General features: G+C 39.9%; 1 protein-coding gene across 4 annotated transcripts in view; it reads right to left on the bottom strand.

Moving 5' to 3' along the window:
* Positions 1-20,573, bottom strand: part of LOC103729163 (inaD-like protein) — a 315,156-nt gene that overhangs the window by 230,956 nt on the left and 63,627 nt on the right. For 3 of the 4 annotated variants that reach the window (XR_003848556.1, XM_029560655.1, XM_008827155.3), the window contains one exon: positions 19,533-19,632. Coding sequence is in view for 3 of the 4 variants with exons in the window: in XM_029560655.1 (XP_029416515.1) it covers positions 19,533-19,632 (100 nt within the window). In the remaining variant the exon portion in view is untranslated. Of the gene's footprint in view, positions 1-8,703; positions 8,885-9,279; positions 9,319-19,532; positions 19,633-20,573 lie in introns of those variants that run through there. The other variant, XM_008827156.2, reaches the window with a different exon arrangement.

Below are 20,573 nucleotides of genomic sequence, written 5' to 3'. Positions count from 1 at the left end.
GGACAAGGCGCTTTCTGATGTGTACCCATTCCTGGTCCCACTTAGGAAGATGAAAGGATACCTTCTACCTTACTCAGGTGAGGGTGCCACCTCTCCCACCCTGCATTATCTTTGCTTTAAAAGTGACTTTGATGTCCTTCCTTCTGACAGCAACCTCTGCTTTCACAGGATTTATTGCTGGCTGTCTATGGAATACTCCTTTAACCTCTACAACTGGGAGCTATGACACTCTTTGTGCCTACTGAATAACTGCCTGTTTTCCAAGAAACATTCCCCTTAGTTTACAGCTTTACTGCCATCTTGTTTAGAATATTAAAAAGAAAAACTCCAGTGGTGGAAAGACTACTGATTTGATCTCTGGTATCCATCCCCACTTTTTTCTTATGTAATAGAAGTCCACAGTTCCAGGGGACGTGTTTACCTGCACAGCAAAAAACATTTCCCAGTCACAAACTCTGTAGCTAGTTCTACAACTAGAGTCTGGCCAAAATGAGGGAAAAAGAGTTCTGTGCAACTTTCTAGAAACAGCCTTTAAAGAAGGAAGGCTGTTGTTCCCTTCACATCCTCCCTGCTGCAGGTTATGACAGCAACAGCACAGGGAGCCTGGATCCTAGACATTGCAGCGCCACCATAGTGCTCACAGTGGCTGAAACACACCTGAAGAACCACCGCTGTGGGTGTTTTCACTCACTGGGAACTTGATCTGGAAAGGCAGCATCTTCTAATTAGTCCTCTTGCTCAATTAAGCAGCAAGGCAATTCTTTCAGATCGCAGGATTAGTCCCCTATTAACTACAAGAACAAGTCGTTCTTCATTAAAACCCTGCAACTTCACACTACAAACCTTGTCCAAACCCTGCACATCCAGACTGAACTGCCTTATGTCTACTTTGCAAACTCATATCCACTTTGTGAAGTACACACATGTACACAAACAAGAAACTCCAATCTATACTTGAGAGTAGATATTTGAAATGAGTATTTCCAAGAGAAAAAAAATATCAAGAGGCAGAAGAATCCAGTCAATGTTCCAAGCCCTCCACATTCACATACCTTCTAAGTAACTTGTGTGTCTGATACTCATTCGCACATTTGTGTCTGATTTACAGAGATAGATGCCTTCTGTATAAGGGATTAACGAGGCATGATGAGGTAAATTAAGGCACATTATTCTCCTACAACAGAAACAATGGATAACTGTGTGTGAAAAGCAAGACAAAGAGTGTAGGAGTGAAACCCAGGCAGAGACAGCAAAGGCAACCAAAGACACAGCTGCAGGACCTCTGCCCCAGGGGCTGCTGTCAGAGGTGAGTTCTACTGGGCCTGCATCACCTCACTTTTCTACTTCTTGTGCTTTCAGGCTGATACCACCACTTGGTTTTGTGGTCACCAGACCTGCTTGAAGTCCCTTTGCCAAATACAGTTTGTATACATCAAATATAATAAATTATACTGATTTTATTTGCAAATTGGTTGTTGACAAGCCTTGGGGCTTCTTTCTACTGGTTAAGTTGGAAATATAAATTGTCACTACATTGATTTTGGTATCTGTCAGTCTCTTTTGATATTTCTTTCTTGGCTTTCTGCTTAGGCTAGAAATGGTTAGGATGCCAGTGAGCTAAGCTCTAGAAAAATCCAGTAACACAGTCAGCTGTGTTTGGTTGTGCAGTGTACATACTGTACGAGGATGCCAGGCTGACAAAGCAAATTGCAGGTGACATCTACTCTGTGTCAGTCTCGAAGCTCATGCCTCACAAGAGACTACATCCATGAGCTACAGATGAGTATCCTGGTCCTTTGGTGTCACTTTATTTCCTGAAGAGAATGAGCACTGTACAAATATTTGAGGCCAGATCCACCATACAAAGACACAAGGACATAAGAATTTGTCAAATAAAGCAGAAAACACTGCTTAAATCTTGAAAAGATATTTCAGAAAAATCTTTAGAGCTTTCAAGTCACAGATAGTCTGTAGATGCTTCTCAAATACTGAAGAAGCACATGGGGAATGCACTGTGAAACCTCATGATATTTTATACTGAAACAGGCTGAAATAATAAATTTACTATTCAATAGGAAGAATCAGAACTATTTTTAACTGCTAGTAAATTTAACATTTAAGCATGGAGAAACCTAAACAACTAATTAGGTTGATAAAATTTATGCCCTAAAACAGTGAATATATCAACTGTCACAAAGAACACATAAGCAAATTAATACCGACTGTGCAATAAAAATAAAATCTTTGAATCTTGCAAAAGAAAAATAAATCTAGCAACAAAATATATGTCTTTATGTGTACACATATACATACTAGGTAACTAATTTTTTCAGAGTGCCTACCATTTAAAAAGAAATGCATTAGGCACTTCATAAAGTTTATGCCATTGCATCACCAAATAAGCCTTATGAAGTAGGCTATACTGCCCCTGGTTTACACAAAAGGTAATCAAAGTTCAGAGAATTTTCAAATAAGTAATCTGCTCAAAGCTACATAGCGAACCATGAAGCAAGACTTAAACTCTCCCTGATTCAATGCAATGGCTTCTATGGTACCGCTTGGGTTGGCAAACTTTATAGAAAGATGGGGCATATTTTAGGTACTTTGGGTCATACTGCCTGTCAGAACTGATTTATTTATTTGCTTATTTTTGTAGCTTGGAAACATCACAGATAATATATGTAAATGGAAAATATGGCACTATTTTAATATGACTGTTTACAAAAACAGAGAGAACCCCATTCTGCAGCAAAGGTTATCTGCTGCAGCAAGGAAAGGCTGCTTCTACTCTCTCCTACTTGACCAAAAAACTATCTTGTTCTTGCCCTAAGCATGCTGCAGTGCATAAATCATATTAAAGATGGAGATCAGGTAAATAAACTCATCTACTATTCTACTGTTTATCTTTGCCAAATAAATCCCTTTATGACTATGGATTATTATTAATTTTTTTTACAACAAAACCCATTGGGCCAACTAGAAGAAATATCCTTTCCTTACATGCAATGCTGCATGACATGGGGCACAAAAAAGAAACTTCTAGTGATCCATGCAGATGATGATGTCACTTTCTTATTGAGCCACTATTCTGAAAGAATGCATACTTTATAAACTGAATAGATCTGGCCATTCTTTCATAAATATTCATTAAGTTATATGCAAAGATAGTTTTTCCTATATTGGTTCAAAACATACTTACTGAACATCTAGAATGACTTAAACTCTTGCTATCAGTAAGAATTTAGATGCCTAATCTTAGCACTGCAAGCACACTGAGGCCACACACATGCAAGCAATAACTAAAGCTACAGAAGGGGCCTGAAGAATGGGGAAGGAGCTTCCACAGGCTATCTATCTATCTCAAAGTATCTATCTACCAAAATGGCTCTTCTTAAAGAAGAATTGAAACAAATGACTAAATAACTTACAAATTATTAAAAGAAAGGACTTGACAACAACTATGGCCATATCATACCTTGAATGTGCTTAATGTCATCTGATCTTGGAGGCTAAGCAGGTGGGGCCTGGTTAGTACTCAGATGGGAGAACTTGGCAACAAATCAAACACAATCCCTGGCATTTGAAGAAGCAAAGCAATGAACTAATTTTGCCCAAGAAAAGGTTTTCAGAGGTTGCACTCAGCACAGATAAACAGCTGTCACTGACAGCTTGTTGCTAGAATGCAGCCTTGTCTTATCCCCACAAACTGAAGACATTTCCAAGGAGTCAGGGTGGCTCATGCCTGAAATCTCAGCATTTGGGAGGCTGAGGTAGGAGGAGGATTGCTACAAATTCAAGTTCAGCCTGAGTTACAGATCAGCCTGCCTGGGCTACACAGCAAGTTCCTGTCTCTGAATGAATGAATGAATGAATGAATGAATGAATGAATGAGAAACAAACATCATATGCATTTAAATGAACACATAGCTAGAAAGCAGGTGAGCTAGCTTTCAGATGTAAATTTCTCTTTTAATCATATATGCCTCAAGATCTTTTGCTTCATGAAACTGCAAGAACTACCATTCCCAGCATGCTCCACATCTACACCGTATTTTATAAGATGAAGAGGCAGATATTGAAGGATACTGAAGACATGAAGCAGACACAGGAAATACCCAAATGTAATTCAAAACATTACTGAATAAAATACTAATATAGTCCCATCTCAACCAGGACTAGCATAGAAATAAAGAGCGACTCAAAGTATAATTTTTCCAAATTTCATTAAACCTGTAAACTCACCCATTCTCATCTGGTTAACATCAAGAGACTTGCTACTTCTCTGGATGCAGAAGTTGCTCAGTGAAGGAAGAGAAATTTGCTGGCACTGACAGAGGTTTGGTTCATGCTGCTCTGTGTCATGGCCCAGTGAGGTGCACCCTTAGGGCTCATGGCATGCCTCCATTACTGTAATTTTCCCCAATTCAGTCTCATCTACATTAAATGGAACTTTCAATATTAAAATGTGGTATGCTGAAGAATACAGTGAACATTTTTCAAAATTTAGAATGTCAGCATGCTTTTGGGATACAGGAATCTAATTGCATGTCTATCTGCCCAGTGAATGGATATAAAAACACAATACCAACTAAGAGAAGAATCGTCACTTTGACTTTGCAAATGGGATAGACGTCTTGAAAATAGGTAAAATTCAAATTTCTTATAAGTACAGACTTTGGAGTCACTTACAATTCACCTTATAAAATAAGACTAATAAGAACTCATGAAATTACATGCACTGAAAAAAATAAAGTATGTAAAGCATCTAGCACAGATGCTAGAATAAAAATATTCAGAAAAGGGAAAGAAATGAAATGAGAAATCTCATTTCAATGTTCTAACAAATAGTCTCTTTGGATTAGCTATAACTGTAATTTCTAGTTCAGAAAAATGGTCTGAAGTTTTAGGTTGTAGAATATGGCACGCAAGCACCCTTCTTGGCTCTGATAGTTTTGTTCTTTTCCTTCCCAGTGGCCTTGCCTGTAAGAAGTCTTGGCTCTTGATGGATTTACAGTTCTCCCCACCTCCTCTTCTCTATATAGCCTAGCCTAGCCTAGCCTAGAACTCAAAGCAGGTCTCATGCCTGAGTCTCCCAAGTGTTGCAATTGCAGGTGTGCACCACCTGGCCTAGCTCTACGTACTTTCCTCTTTTCAGAAAGATCATGCAGGTAGTGCAGTAGACGTAGGACTTTTTGAGAAACCAACGATTCTTGATGAGGCATCTATCAGTAAGTAACTGCAAGCTTTCAACTGTCTGTGGACAAACTCTAGGCTTACTATAAAAGTTTTATTATCAGCTGGGCATGGTGGCACAGCTGCAATTCAAACTCTTGGTAGAGGGAGGCAGGATGATCAGTTCAAGGTCAGCTTCTGCTACACAGTGGGTTCAAGGCCAGCCTGGGCTACATAAGACCCAGTCCAAAAAAAAAAAACCAACCAACCAATTGGTTCTATATTTATTAAATGGGAATAAACTACTAGCTAATTGGGACAAATAGTCAAAACACTGTATGAATTCTTTTTTAAAAAATATTTATTATTTTTATATTTTTATGTGTATGTGTGTATTGCCTGCATGTAGGTAAGTACACCCGTGTCGTGCAATGCCCCCGGAAGACAAAAGAGGCTGACAGATCCCCTGGAATTGGAGTTACAGACAGTTGTTAGCTGCCACGTGGGTGCTGGGATTCAAACCCAGGTCTTCTGCAAGAACATTTGGTGTTCTTAACCGCTGAGCCATCTCTCTAGCCCCATCAAAACACTGTATGAATTCTTTACACTATTCAATTATCTTAGAGTCTTGGCATATTATAAATGTTAAGGAAAAGAGATAAAGCAAGTATCATAAAAACTGCACATCTATCTACCTGGGTAAGAAATCACATTAGAAAGCTAGGAGCTGTACTGGGTATCTCTGACCTTTCTGCCTCATTGCGCTCACCAAAAAGAGATAGTCTCTCCAAGAAAATAACTTTCAGTGACACTTCATTTTTGTTACATATCTCCTTAATTTAAATTATAATGCCCTTTATTCAGCACTGGATCAATTAAAATAATGAATGTTTAACCTATACTCATGTACACAAAGTGACATGAAGCTAGTAAAATCAAAGCAATATAAACCCATTTAAAAGAATATCTTCCCATAAACTTAAAAAATTAAAAAAATAAGTTCTCTGCAGACTGAGACCTTATCCATCCTATAATGTATAACTATTTGTAAGATGTGCCAAGAAGACATGAAATAGATCATTTTGAAATTAATTGACACAGGGCTGGAGAGATGGCTCAGCAAAGAGCACATACTACCCTTGTGAAGGACCTAGGTTCCATGTTGAGTGGCTCACAACCACCTGCAACTCCAGCTCCAGGAGATCTGATACCTCTAGCTACCACAGACACCTGCACTCCTGTGCACTTACCCAATCACCGCCCCCGCCCCCCCCGCCCTGCACACACTCTTTAAAAATTAAATAAATCTCTTTTTTTTTTTTTTTTTTGTCTTTTTGAGACAGGGTCTTGTTGTAGCTCCAGCTGGCCTGGAACTCACTATGTAGACCAGGCTGGCCTTGAACTCATACAGATTTGCCTGCCTCTGCCTCCTGAGTGCTGGGATTAAAGCCATGCACCACCATACCTAGCCAAAATAAAATAAATCTTAAAAAAATTAACTGATACACAAACAAACAAACAAAAAACAAATGTAAATTGAAAAGGGGGGAAAGAGGTGGAGGTGAGTTAGCTCAGTGAGTAAAGGCAGTTATTGCTGAGCCCAATGACCTGAGTTTAATCCCCAGAATCCACAGAGTGGAAGGAGAGAACCAGCTCCTGGAAGTTGTCTCCTGGCTTTTATGTGCATGCTGTGGCATGAGCTTTCCCTCCCACATAAATAAATAAATAAATAAATAAATAAATAAATAAACAAACAAACTGAGAACAGAAGTAGTGAACATAATATCAAATTATGACATTAGATATAAAAATACTTTGGAATTAAATGTATATACATAGAAATTTTTTTTAAATGTTGAAAATACTTATGAAAATCACAACTAATTAACCCTTTCAAAACACTTAAAAATACACAGCACACAAATATGTTTCACTATGAGATACATATTTATGGTTAATAACAGTTTAAAAACCAAGTTCATATATTATTTTAATAAAATGTAAAGGACACAGAAAACCCCAGTGACTGTGTATGTCTAACGCAATTTCCACAAAGCCACCATGGAGACTCAGGCGGGTGCTAGTAGCTTCTGAAGCACAAACAATGACAACTTCAGGTTGATGAGGAGACTTGAGTACATTTATGATATGGATTAATAGATCTAAAAAAATGCGGAACCTGAAATACAAGGACAATAAGCCAAGCACCCGGGGTGTCTAGAGGGAAGCTGCAGGACCCGGCAGGGCTCTGGCCATTCCCATGGTTGCTCTGTCAGTGCAAGTCTGAGAAGTAGTACTGAAAATGTGACAGTTAGATAACAAAAAGCAATTCTAACTCCAGAACAGAAACGAACATAATGCAGACAGTTGTCACTATGAGTATCAGTGACGCATCGGCTTAACAGTCCTAATATTTCCCGAAACCGCACCACTGAATACTAGATAGCACAGGACCCTCACACCAACATCTTCAGAAATTATGTTGTAGGAAAGAGAAAAGTTCTTGCTCAATTATCTTGACAGTACATCCAGGAATAAGGTTTGCTTGCTTAAATCTGGAATGCTGCATATAGCCTGCTAGTGGAGGAAAAATAATCTAATCTGCATGAGCTCTGCTGAAAATGAAAAGAAAGGCTATAGCGTAGCACAGGCTCTGAGCTTACAAGTGACACCCTTGGGCAGAAATACTTAAGCAAGAAGACCCTTACTGGCTCCAAACATTCTACATCTTAACTGGATAGAAAGAAACTCTGGTTTTTAATAAATTGGTTTACTAAAAGTCAAGCACAAGCATATGCTACTGAGACTCCTCTATGGCATGACTATGTTGTCAATCTAGTAATAATAGTTTCAGGAACATATGTTTAACAAGGAAGTTACTGGTAAAGCTTCCAAAGGCTCACCCCCCATCTCTAATGAATTTAAAGTTGTAGGCTTAGGTGGATGGGAGAGAGGACCACAGTCACAACGATCACATATATTTATGGAGTTATTTTACAATTTAGTAAAAAAGCAGCCTTTTGTTTACTGTTGTGATTCCAAGATTCGAAATGCTGAGAGGTCATTTTAAAAAAATCAGAATAACTTCATTCTATTGTAAATCATCTTTCCCTTTTTTATTATGGTGAAATGACAAATAGCAGCTGTAATGCTAATAAATGTCTAGGAGATCTACCTCTCAATTATGATTCTGAAAGGCAAGGGTACTGCACGAACCGAGTGTTAAGAATTTTGGCACAGAAACCAGCAGCATATTCTTGACAGTCTGATAAACTGCTCTACTTTTCAAAAACATCCTAGGGACAATTGAGGTTACAGTACTCACAAAAGGCAGTGTGTGAGGCTTGTATGCAGCATGCATCCGCCCTGCACATTCCTAAGCTCTTACTAAGACATATACCTTGGCTAACTCCTGTTTAGACCTCTAAAATAATATTCTGCACCAACACTAAAACAGCATCTGACTGCACTCAGCAAGACCACAGATCATGCAGATCACATCGCAGATCTCATCAGCAACAGAATGCTTACCTGGGAACCCCCCTTGGACCATGCTGCTCCTCCAGGCTTCCTGCACTCCTGACAAACAGTCACTGCTGGAGGCAGCTCCAATCCTCACCACCGACTCTGTCCTTTCTCTTCTGACGACCTTGGGCCTATTTTCTTTTTCCCTCAGTTTTATTTTCTTTAAGGGCAACCTATCAGTCTGTTCCTATCAGGAGAAACAATCAATTACACTAATTTCAATCTAGCCCTCAAGCTAACAATCACATCTGTCAGTAGTTAAAGCTGCCTGGTGAAGTCAGCCGGGGGAAGCAAAAGCCTGGTTCCACCACCCGACCCTCAGATGCAGCATGCTGCCGGCTGTGACACTCGGTCACCCTGCTAACATAGGGACTGCACACTGCCGCTGTGACACTCCTCGCCATGCTCACAGAGAGATGACAGCTCTATTCTAGAGCAGGAGGCAACAGAAATGCAACCATTTATCTGTGGCCAGCTTCAATTAATATCATGTTAATGGCCCGTTTTCCCACCGAGAAGCAATGCATCAGAGGGTGGCATCTTTTAATGCAAATGAAAAGGAGCTTTGGATTTGAGCCTTACCATCCCGCAGTCATCAACTTCTCTCATCCTTACTGCTCCCAGTGCAGTATCAGATTAGTCACAAAGCAGTCGGCACATGCCCTAATGAGATTCAGTAGTATCTCTGACATTACACACAGTAAACATTCTATTTATATAGTCTTCAAGTTAGCTTTGAGAGGACAAATTATGGGGGAAAAAATCAACAGTAATTTTAGAGAAATTATTACACAAACAGTTGAGGCTGCTTCACCTTAACTATCTTGCACCACCCTGGCCAGCACACCTAAACACTGCATATAGGCAACAACAATGACTTCTGAATTACCTAACAATTATTTCAGTGTCCTCTAATCTTTCTGTGTAAATTACAGGATAATCACTTTTGTGATCAGCGTATCATAAATTTGTGAGGAAAAAAAACCCAAGACAATCTAAATACCACTCAAAGGTTTTCAACAGTACAATTTTAAACTTATAGTAAATTCACTTGCATTATAACAAGGGCTAAAGCTTAAGATGCTTTCACAATTTAAAACATGCTGAAATAGGAATCAGTCTCTCCTATACAGTTAGGATAAAAATGTTACTTATTTTATAAATTATAATCACAAGTCCATAAAAGGACAATTGATTATGTAAGAAATAATCACAACCATTTCTAGAAAACTAAGGAATTTTATCTTGTCTTTATTTCCATACTTTCCCCTCATTTTTCACTGTCAAAAACAAAACTGAGAGCACATACATTGATGTCCTCAGCAAAAGGAAGTTCACTGGCAGAAGCTTCTCAGGCTGCCTGCTAATTGGCAGGGAACATTTCAATAGCCCTTTTAATGCTTGGTAAATGCTGCTGATTGTAGTGTCATCTATTGGCCAGGTGGCGATCAGCTAACAGCCACAGTGACACCAATAGATAAAAAAAATTCAAAGAAAAATGCCACTAGGTACTCAATAAACTTACTTGCCAGCAAGTGCTTTATGCTATAAACAGAGGCAGGTGCTGAAATGGAGAACCTCGGTGAGACCCGGGTGAGACCCGGGTTCCAGGCCAGCTTCATCAGCAGCCCATTTTGTGGTTTGGGGAAAATTAATGACTTGTGTTCTTGAGATCCTCACCTATAAAATTAGACAAACCACAGGTGTGCTTTATGATGCTGAAATCCCGTCCCTGTCCTGGAAAACACTGACATAGATAGTTTTATTCCCTCCTTTAAAGTAGCATGGTACATGAAGAACCCTCCTCCTTCAATGGAGTCCTGTTCATAACTTCAACTATTCCTATCCCTTACATGTATAATTACTTAACTCACAACTTAAGATGGAAACCATTTGAAAAGCTGTTTTAAGCCAATATAAGTCAACAATTTTTAGTAAACTTAGAGTTTACTTCAACTTAAACATTACAACATTTCAGTTTTAGAATATTCCTACAATCTTCGAATTTCCATGTTGGGACCCTTATGAACTCTCAGATCAGGGAGCTTTCCTTACCTGCCCTGATTAATCCATCTCCCAACTCTCAGAAGAGACGTTTCCTTATAGAGCAAATGGTATAAACACAGAGAACCACAACTGGCAAATATGCAGAGAACAAGAGGCTGCAGGCTGCTTTTCCCTAAACAGGACACCTACATCAAATTTCTGCCTCCCAAGGCTCAGTGATCATTGCCAAAGAGGGAGTGGAAAGATTGCAAGAGCCAGAGGAAGTTGATGACCACAAGAAAACAGAGTTTTCCAAACAGCTGGGTAGTTAACTCATGTGAACTCACAGCAATGGTGACAGCATGCACAAGTACCATGTAAGCTCAAGCCAGACAAAATTCCAACATAGACATAGGGGAAGTGGGTGAGAAATCCCAATTCTTCCTGAGGAACTATTGACAACTGATGGTTTCTGAGAGGGGAGAGACAGTCTCCTTTAAGGGTGAGACTCTTAGTAGGTTGACCATGTTCCAGTGGATGAACCCACACCAAAAGGCATCTGGGGACACAAACCTGAAACTACAGCATTGCTCCCCCCATATATAAAACGGGAATTTGGTGGGGGCGGGTAAGCAAGGGGTTGCAGATATGGGTAAGGATCAAAATATGCTATATGAACTTGGCAAAAAGTCAACAAAAAAAAATCACTAAAACAAAACAACAATAAAAAAGTAAAATAAACAAAATTCCATGAACCTGATCCCAGCCCAGCTCCAGGCAGCTTTCTATGACATATTTGGTTTCTGTGGACATTTTCTAGAAATGGAGTCACACAGGCTCACTTAGCATAATGAACACATATCAGTATTTTGGGCCTTTCTATTACTGAATAGTAGTCCACTTTATAGATATACAATAGTTTGTTTCTATAGTCAACAGTTGACAGACGTTGGACTTATTTGCAGCTTTTGGCTATCAGGAATGATGCTTCCATAAATATTCATGAAGAAATATTTTATGGATACACATTTTCATTTCTTATGTTTATACCTAAAAGTAAAATTGCTGGACAGTATGGGAAGCCTATATTGTAACTTTAAAAAATATTTTATTATTTTTATTTTATGTATATGAGTGTATTGCCTGAATCTGTGTAAGTGCATCCATGTTGTGCAATGCCCACGGAGGTCAAAAGAAGGCATTAGCTCCCATGGAACTGGGAATTGGTTCTCCATTGCCTCCCTAAGTGACCACAAAGCCCATCATTTATTACATATAATTTTTACTACTTCATAAAGGATATATTTTATATTTGGGATTCTAAGTGAACTTCTAGCCCATTTTTAATGCAAATAATGAATTTAATTACTACAATTTAAATTTTTTTTAGTTTTTTGAAGTACATTGGGCTTCAATAAAAATATATTTTTTAAAAAACATACTTTATTATTTTTATTTTATGTGTGAGTGTTTTGCCTGCATGTATATAAGTGCACCTGTGTCCTGCAAACCCCATAGAGACAGGAAGAGGATGTCAGATCCCCTGGAACTGGAGTTATAGACAGTTGCTAGCCATCATGTGGGTGCTGGGAACTGAATCAGGGCCCTCTGGAAGAACAAGTGTTCTTAACTACTGAGCCATCTCTCCAGCCCCAATAAAAATATTTTACTATAGATTTAAGCACAAGGGTTAAGAAAGAAAAGAGAAGCATTCAGAAAGAAACATGGTGTTTCTCCTTATCTTCTTCCAAATGCGGTGTTTTTGAGACGGCCCCAGCTGGCGGAACTCACAGAGATCTGCCTGCCTCTGCCTCCAGAGTGCTGGGATTAAAGGCGTGAACCACCATACCTGGCCACAGATTCTGTTTTTATGGAGGAAGTCTTCTGGGGTACATGAGAATTATCTGGAAAAACTAGTACTTTTACCAAAAAGTATATGCATGTAGATTTTATATATTCATATCAAGAATTTTAAATATATGGAATAACTGCTGAAAAGTAAACTTTGGGGGATAGTGAACCAAGATGTGTTAAGTGTTGATCTAGATAGTCAATTCTAGATAAATTGATCATTATTCTTCATAACTCAAATATAGCTTCACACAAAAATTTCACTAATAATATATAGCTGGTGGGGAGGAGAGTCTGTAAAAAAAGGTCACAGAGATACTTTATAGCCAGTAATCAAACCAGGTCCTTCTTGGGAAAACGAAAAATTAAGATAAAAAAGCAAAACATGGGGCTGGAGGGACAGCTCAGCGGTTAAGAGCACTGACTGCTCTTGCAGAGGACCTGGGTTCGATTCCCAGCACCCACATGGCAGCTACAAACCATCCTTAACTCCAGTTCCAGGGGAATCTGAAACCCTCTTCTGACCTCCGAGGCATTGCACAACGCAGGTGCGCTCACATGCAGGCAATACACTTGTACACATAAAATAAAAATAAATAAGATATTAAAAAAAAAAAGTGGCCAGGCATGGTGGTACACGCCTTTAATCCCAGCACTCAGGAGGCAGAGGCAGGTGGACCTTTGTGAGTTCGAGGCCAGCCTGGTCTACATAGTGAGTTCCAGGACAGCTGGGGCTACAAGGAGACCCTGTCTCAAAAAGACCAAAAACAAAAGCAAAACACAAAGAAATCATTCTGGAATCACAGATATTTATGTGTATGTGTGTGCGCGTGCACAAACGTGCATGCAGAGGGCAGAGGAGGATGCTGGGTGTCTTCCTCCATTGCTGTCCACCTTGTTCCATTCAGGTAGAGTCTCTCACCAAACCTGAAGCTCACTGTTTTGGTGAGGCTGCCTGTCCAACCAATATCCAGGATTTACCTGTGTCTGCCTTTCAGTGCTGGAGTGACAGGCATACAGCCACACACACTTTTTTACATGGGTGTTGAGGATTTGAACTTGGGTCCTCATGCTTAATACAGTAAGCATTTTTAAGTACTGAGCTTAAGTGCTTTTTATTGACAATCATCTTATTTCACAAAAATTCATTCAAAACCTGCTGTTTTGAAAACATAGTAGAAAGAATGAATGTTAAAATCCTGGAAAGACATGCAGGTATGAAGGTATCTAGCCTCTGGGACCAACACTGGATTTTCTGGAGAAAGCAGCTTCTTGGGGGCACTGAAATGTTAGATAAGGTGGGAGTGGCACAAGCAGAAAGAGAAGGTAGGCTACTCGGCAGGAATGCTTAACTCCAACAGATAAGACAGGGCACCAAAGGGGTAGTCTGGAATACTTCAGAAAACCTGGATTCTCATCACCCCTACTGTTGACTATGTGAGTCATAAATCCCCTGTCACTCATTGTCCTAGTTTGTTTCTTCATTGCTATGACAAAACACTCTGACCAGTACCAACTTGGGGAGGAAAGGGTTTATTTGTCTTACATCTCCCAGGTTGCAGTTCATCAGGGAGCCCAAGGTAGGAACTCAGGGCAGGAACCTGGAGGCAGGAGCTGGAGCACAGGCCATGGAGGAACACTACTTACAGGCTTGCTCTCCTGGCCCCTGCTCAGCCTGCTTTCTTATGCAACACAGGCCCACCTGCCCAGGGGTGGCACCACCCACAGTGGGCTGGGCCCTCCCACATCACTCATCAAGAAGATGCCCCTCAGACATGGCCACAGGCCAGTCCAATAGAGGCAATTTCCCAATTGAGGCTCCCTCAACCCAGGTGTGTCAAGTTGACACTAAAGCTGTCCAGCACACTCATTTATCTCAATACTGAAGGTAGATGTGCCCAGCCAATGTATGCTCTATGGCCACCAGTCTCCTGTAACATAGATAGTTTAGTGACGAAGACAGATATCAATCTAACAGTTCCACTGAAAGCTACATTATGTTAAGTGCTATAAAAACAGAAAAACATGGGGAGGTGGACTGGATTGAGCAGGCAGGTAAGGCTTTCTAAATGTGATGTCAAGCTGAAATCAGCAGAAGGTGCAATAGCCTCCAAAGCTGCTTCTAAATCTCAAACAAGAATACGTGTGAGGCTTTACAGGAAATGCAGGGCACACACCCTGCTCTCCATGCACTCTGGCTATCACTGCACCTTCGCCACAACTATGGCAATGAAAATGTGAGGAAACTACAAATGTGAGACTGGGAATAAAGATGCGCTTGCATGGCTGTCAAGAAGCGAGATGACAACTAAGAGGAGCTTCATGCCAGGGAGGGGAGAGGGGTAAAGGCTGAAAGCAAAACCAAGAATAGAAAGTAAAAAGTCAGCTTTGGGGAAGACCCAAAGTTTCATTTTGGTGAAGGATTTAAATGGTTAGCAGCAAAAACTCAGGGCATCTTTCCCATAGTCAAATGAAAAACTGAATGGGAGACCAGAGAAGAATGGAGGCTAGAACAGGCTCAGAAGTCACCACAGAATAGTGGCCTGAGGGAGGTCCCCATGTACTATGTGAGCCTGAACCCCCAACAAAGCAAGATGTTTTTCAGTGTAGGTACTGAAGGCGATTCCTCCCATATTCCAGTTTGATCTTTGTTGCTATGACCAACACCATAACCAAAAGCAATTTAGGAGAGGGAAGGATTTATTTGACTGACATTTCCAGGTCACAGTCCAACACTGACAGAAGTCAGAGCAGGCATTCATGAAGAAACCTGAAGCAGAAACCATCGAGGAATGCTGCTTGCTGACGCACTTGAAAGCTCATGTTTAGCTAGCTTTATTATATAGTTCAGGACTATCTGCCCAAGGAATGGTACAGCCCACAGTAGGATGGGCCCTCCTACATCATTTAATAATCAAGACAACTCCCCACAGACATACCCACAGGGCAATCAGATTTGGGCAATCCACTAGGTGAGACTCCTTTCTCAGGTGACTCCATCAAGTTAACAGTTAAAGGTAACTAGGAATCCCCAAATAATTAAAAATTTCACACCAGCAATGCATGTCATGGGTAAATCCTAGAATCTCTAATAGTTTTGTCAAGAGCTAGCACTGATACTGCACACTGCTGAATTCTTCTTTCACAAATTTTATTAAAATTCAAGCAACTTTGGCTCGGTTGCTCATTATAAGCTTTCTTATAACTGGCTACAAGTGTGTCATGAAATATGGCCAACAGGTAAGATAAGCAATCTAAAATCCAATGCCTCAAATACCATACTGTGGGTACTGCCTCTAGTATTTAATTCTCTGAACAATGTGAGCCACACTTACTATGGTTATGTTTTTAAGCAGCCTCTTTTTCTTCTTCCTCATCAGTTACTCAGGGCCAAATTCTTTGGTTGCCTCTGTCTCCAGCATTCTCACCTCCTCAGTAGCATGCTATAGTTAACCACCAGGCCTGAGTAACAGAAGCCTTTCTGAAGCACTTCTGTCCTATGAGCTCATGGAAGGTGCCTTTGCTGGATCATCAAACAGATGGTATCTCCATATTCTTCTTTTTTTTAAAGTTTATTTTTCATTCTGTGTAGGCATGTACGTGTGACTGCAGGTGCCTTCAGAAACCAGAGGCATCCTATTTCCCTGGGGCTGAGGTTACAAGTTGTTGTGAGCCACTAAATGTGGGTGCTGGAAACTGAATTCCGGTCCTCTCCAAGAGCAGATTTGTTCTTAACTGTTGAGTTATCTTTCCAGCCTCATTATTCTTTTTTTCAATCATTATATTTCTGTGTATGAACGTATTGCATGCATACATGTAAATGCACCTGTGTTGTGCAAAGCCCACAGAGGTTAGAAGAGGGCATCAGATCCCCCTGGAACTGGAGAAACAGACAATTGTTAGCTACCACGTGGATGCTGGGAATTGAACCCCGGTCTTCTGCAAGAGCAGCTAATGTTCTTAAGCCCTTAAGCTGGGCCCTCCCATATCACCCATCAAGAAGATACCCCTCAGACATGGCCACAGGCCAGTCCAATAGAGGTAATTCCACAACTGAGGCTCCCTCAATCCAGGTGTGTCAAGTTGACACTAAAGCTATCCAGCACAGGGGCAGCTCCCATCTGAGAACCAGGAAGGAAATACACTTCAATAGGAATGAGCTTACCAGAGTGTTTTCTTCATGGCCACACACTCGGCCTCATTAACCCCTCAGACATGGCCACAGGCCAGTCCAATAGAGACGATTCCCCAATTGAGGCTCCCTCAATCCAGGTGTGTCAAGTTGACACTAAAGCTATCCAGCACACTACTTAAGCTCTCTTCTTATTTATACTTTCTCCTCCCACTAGAATATTATCTAATAAAAGGAACATTCCCTGCCATGTTCCCAACACATAGAATTGTATCCACCCACCTATAACATTTACTCAACAAACCTTCTTGCCTAGATGAACTTCATAACTAGTCAACTAACAAATTCATCTAAATGAGCTTATAGCCACGTGTATCTCATGTCTGCGATCTCTCTTAAAAATCAATGCTTCCTTGTGGGTCCAAAGTTGAATTCCAGCCAGCCATACATTTCATCTACTGACCTTAGGAGAGCTATGGAATCATATTTCATAAAATACGTAAAAAGAAAAACCTAGGCTTGTGGCAGTAAGAATCAGATAAACAGTAACTTGATCAACTTTTAGTATGGGGCAGCTGAGAAAATATTAAATGAACAAGAGAAGTCCTCAGGAGCTGTTCCTAAGGCAACACAGGAGGCCAGAGGCTGAAGGCCTGCTAAACGTGAGCTGAGAAGTGCCTGGTGCAGTTCAAGGAGAAGGTTAGCAGTGAAATCAGTGGGATATGAGAAGGGAAAACACATTGAGGAGGGAAAAAAAATCACAGATAAAATAAATGAAGAGGAGACATACAGGGAAATGGGTTTGCTGGAGAAGCTATGACATGAAAATTCCTATGGTTAAAGGATATTACGAGTCTTTCTACATTCAACCTAAACTGGTATCCTTCCTGCACGTCACTGATGTGTGTATGTGTATGTGTGCGTGAACATGATGAATATATGAAACCGCAACCTTAGGGAAGATGCTGCTGTTCTGCAAATCTTATGGCATAAAAACTCTACAAATGAGAACTTTACATCACTTTGTACTTTTGTCTGCTATGGGAATGCATTTTAAGCATTTAACAGCAAAGGTAGATGGACACCGAACAGGGTCTGCATAGAACATAGGTGGGAACCCCATTCCTACTGTTTATTAGCTGTGTGACACTAGATACATTTGCTAATTTCTCTGAGACCTAGTTACCTTGCTCGTATAATGAAAGTCCTCACAAAATAATCCCATCAACTGACTTAATAATACAAGTACAGGCCTCAGAACAATCCTGGCACACAGTAAACCATATACTTATGAGATGTAGTACCAAGTTCTTCAAATGCCTTTTCACCTTTTAAAACAGTCCTATGAAGCAGAGTATTGTAAGACATCTCATCCCCTTATTAACAAGCACACATGAGTTGTGACTAGGCTAAATAACTTATTGCCATTCTTGCAGTTGCTTAATATCTATAAGATAGTGTATTTATCACACATGAGCTCACACCCATCATGAGCAAATCATTGGAAAGTAGAGGACGACCTGGCACTACAGAACTTTGTTCCCCACCTTTCTATACTCCCTTCAAGGCTGGTGACTCCATCAAGAAAAGAAGAGCTGCTTTGTTCATTTCATAGCTGACTTGATACTATTTTTACAGATAGTATTCAAAGATGCTTCAGTAAATAAATGACGAAAGTGATGCAAGGTCACGGGGCTCCATAGAGTCACAAAGTACAAACCAAGCCTTCCTAAAGTCAACTAGACTATTACAGTTCTACTTTTATATTTTGTTTCTATTTATCCATGTTTATGAAAACTATAAAGTTATCCTCCTAATCACCAACAGCAACAGGAGCTGCAGCACCTTTTGGAGACTCTCCAAGACATGGCGGGCTGAAGGCCTGCTGCTGCACCTCAGTCCACATGACAACCCCATGGAGGGACCACTCTCCCAGGAGAAGAGGCCATAGTGCAGGTCATAGTCTAACACATGCTGGAATCAGGTTTTAATTCTTCCGATTTCTATATCAAAATTCTTTTCTGTATTGTGGTAGGGAAATTTTTTTTAAAGAAAGATGTATACAAGGCCAGGCAGAGGCAGAGGCAGGCAGATCTCTGTGAGATCGAGGCCAGTCTACACTACAAAGTTAGTCCCAGGCCAGCTGGGGCTGTAGGGAGACCCTGTCTCAAAAAAGACAGAAAAAATAAAAAGATGTATACACATAAACATGCAATAATATAACATTCACCCATGTCAAATGCCCATCAGTGGCTTTTTATACATTTACAAATTATATAGTCATTGTCACCATTGTATAGTCTTTTCAAACTACTTCCATTATCCCTCAGGAGCGATCCCATAGACAGCAAGGCTTAACTGTGCATATTGTACATGGATAAAAGGACTCTGGATTCTTTTAAGCAGAGCCTCCAGTAAAGGTCTGTATACCTGTATTCAGCTAGTGTAAAAGAAATGATGGAATGAATTCCAAAGGACTCAGTATGATGTGGTTCTCCTGTGGTTTCACAGTAACACTACCAACATTCTTTGTAAAGTACATAATCAAGAACTGGCACTTACGCCCAAACCAAGATTATAATGGGTTAACCCCAAGTCTAAGGGCTTAGCAATTTTGTAAATACAACAAATTAGTAAAATTAAAACACTGTACAACATAGCATTCTTCAATATGCTTTGTTAATTCCAAATACAAAAGCTTAGGAAATAAAAGCCACAGGAGCTTTGAAGATAACAACTTTATTTTTAACATATGCTCATGTACAGTTTTAAAGAACCCATAGTCCTATATTTGTGACTTACAACAGTCATGGCAGCATAATTTAATAAATCCTACATCAATCTTAAATAACAGAAAGGAACTCACTGTCAGTCAGGGCATATTCTTCTTCACTTTCATCACTGTCCACAGAAGGAGCTTTGTAAGGAGGAGGCAGCTTCATCGGAGGTGGAGCCGTTCCATGCCTCTGAAGGTGCAAAATTTGAGAAAAGGGTCAATTATTTCCATAGAATCCTCATCTTCAGTAACAAAAAGCATATAAAGATAATCTGCAAGTGTTTGATTCTAGCTAACTTGAACTATAATACAACAGTTGGAAAATAAATATAATCTATTTCCTCAAGTTCGTGTTATTCTATAAGTGATTTAATGTAAACACAGCAATGCAGCAAACAGGAATTGAAAAACACAGCTTCGAGGAGCTGCCCTGTCTAGCACACACATTCCTTTCTCTTTTAGAAAACAAGCTGTGTACTCCTTAAACTGTCAAACTCAATGCTTTTGTTACTAGCAAAATAATTCAAGAATGTTTTGAAAATAAACTTAAAGGTAACAAGAATCCCATGTCTTGCTTGTATAATTATTCAGTTTTTTTTTCAATTATAAGTTACAATTGTATATCAAGATTTTCTAAACGGAAAAGGTCCTTTTCTATAGTTTGTACATGGTCAGCACACATTTTAACATTAAAAAGAGAAATGTTTATAATGAATCACTATATCTACATAAGGATGTTTTCAATTTATATACCACGTAATACAATACATCAACATGTGATCCATGTAGATAATTAAAGTGGAAGAAAATTCCATGATTACCTGCACAGAACGAAGACATTTTCTTGAATGTGAAAAAAAAGAAAACATGCCAAACTTTACAGAGATGCAAGTTTCAGCAGAGTAGGAGCTAGTATGCCCAAGCCCTTCACAGATAACTGGACTGAGATGTGTTTCCCCACAAGACTTCAATAAAGTACATTCAATTATGCTTTACAGGACAAAACCACTAATGGCAGGACACACTTCAGTAAGTGGGCAGTGGCCCATTATAGATGAGGCACACAGTAAATGTCTCCAGAAGAGAAGACTGTATTTGGGATTCATAAAGGAAAATACACACCCACAGTTC

Source organism: Nannospalax galili, unplaced genomic scaffold (genome assembly GCF_000622305.1).
Source record: "Nannospalax galili isolate Female #2095 unplaced genomic scaffold, S.galili_v1.0 scaffold793, whole genome shotgun sequence".
NCBI lineage: Eukaryota > Metazoa > Chordata > Mammalia > Rodentia > Spalacidae > Nannospalax > Nannospalax galili.
Note: the sequence above shows the minus strand (reverse complement) of the source record. Positions and strands in the feature narration are given on the sequence as shown.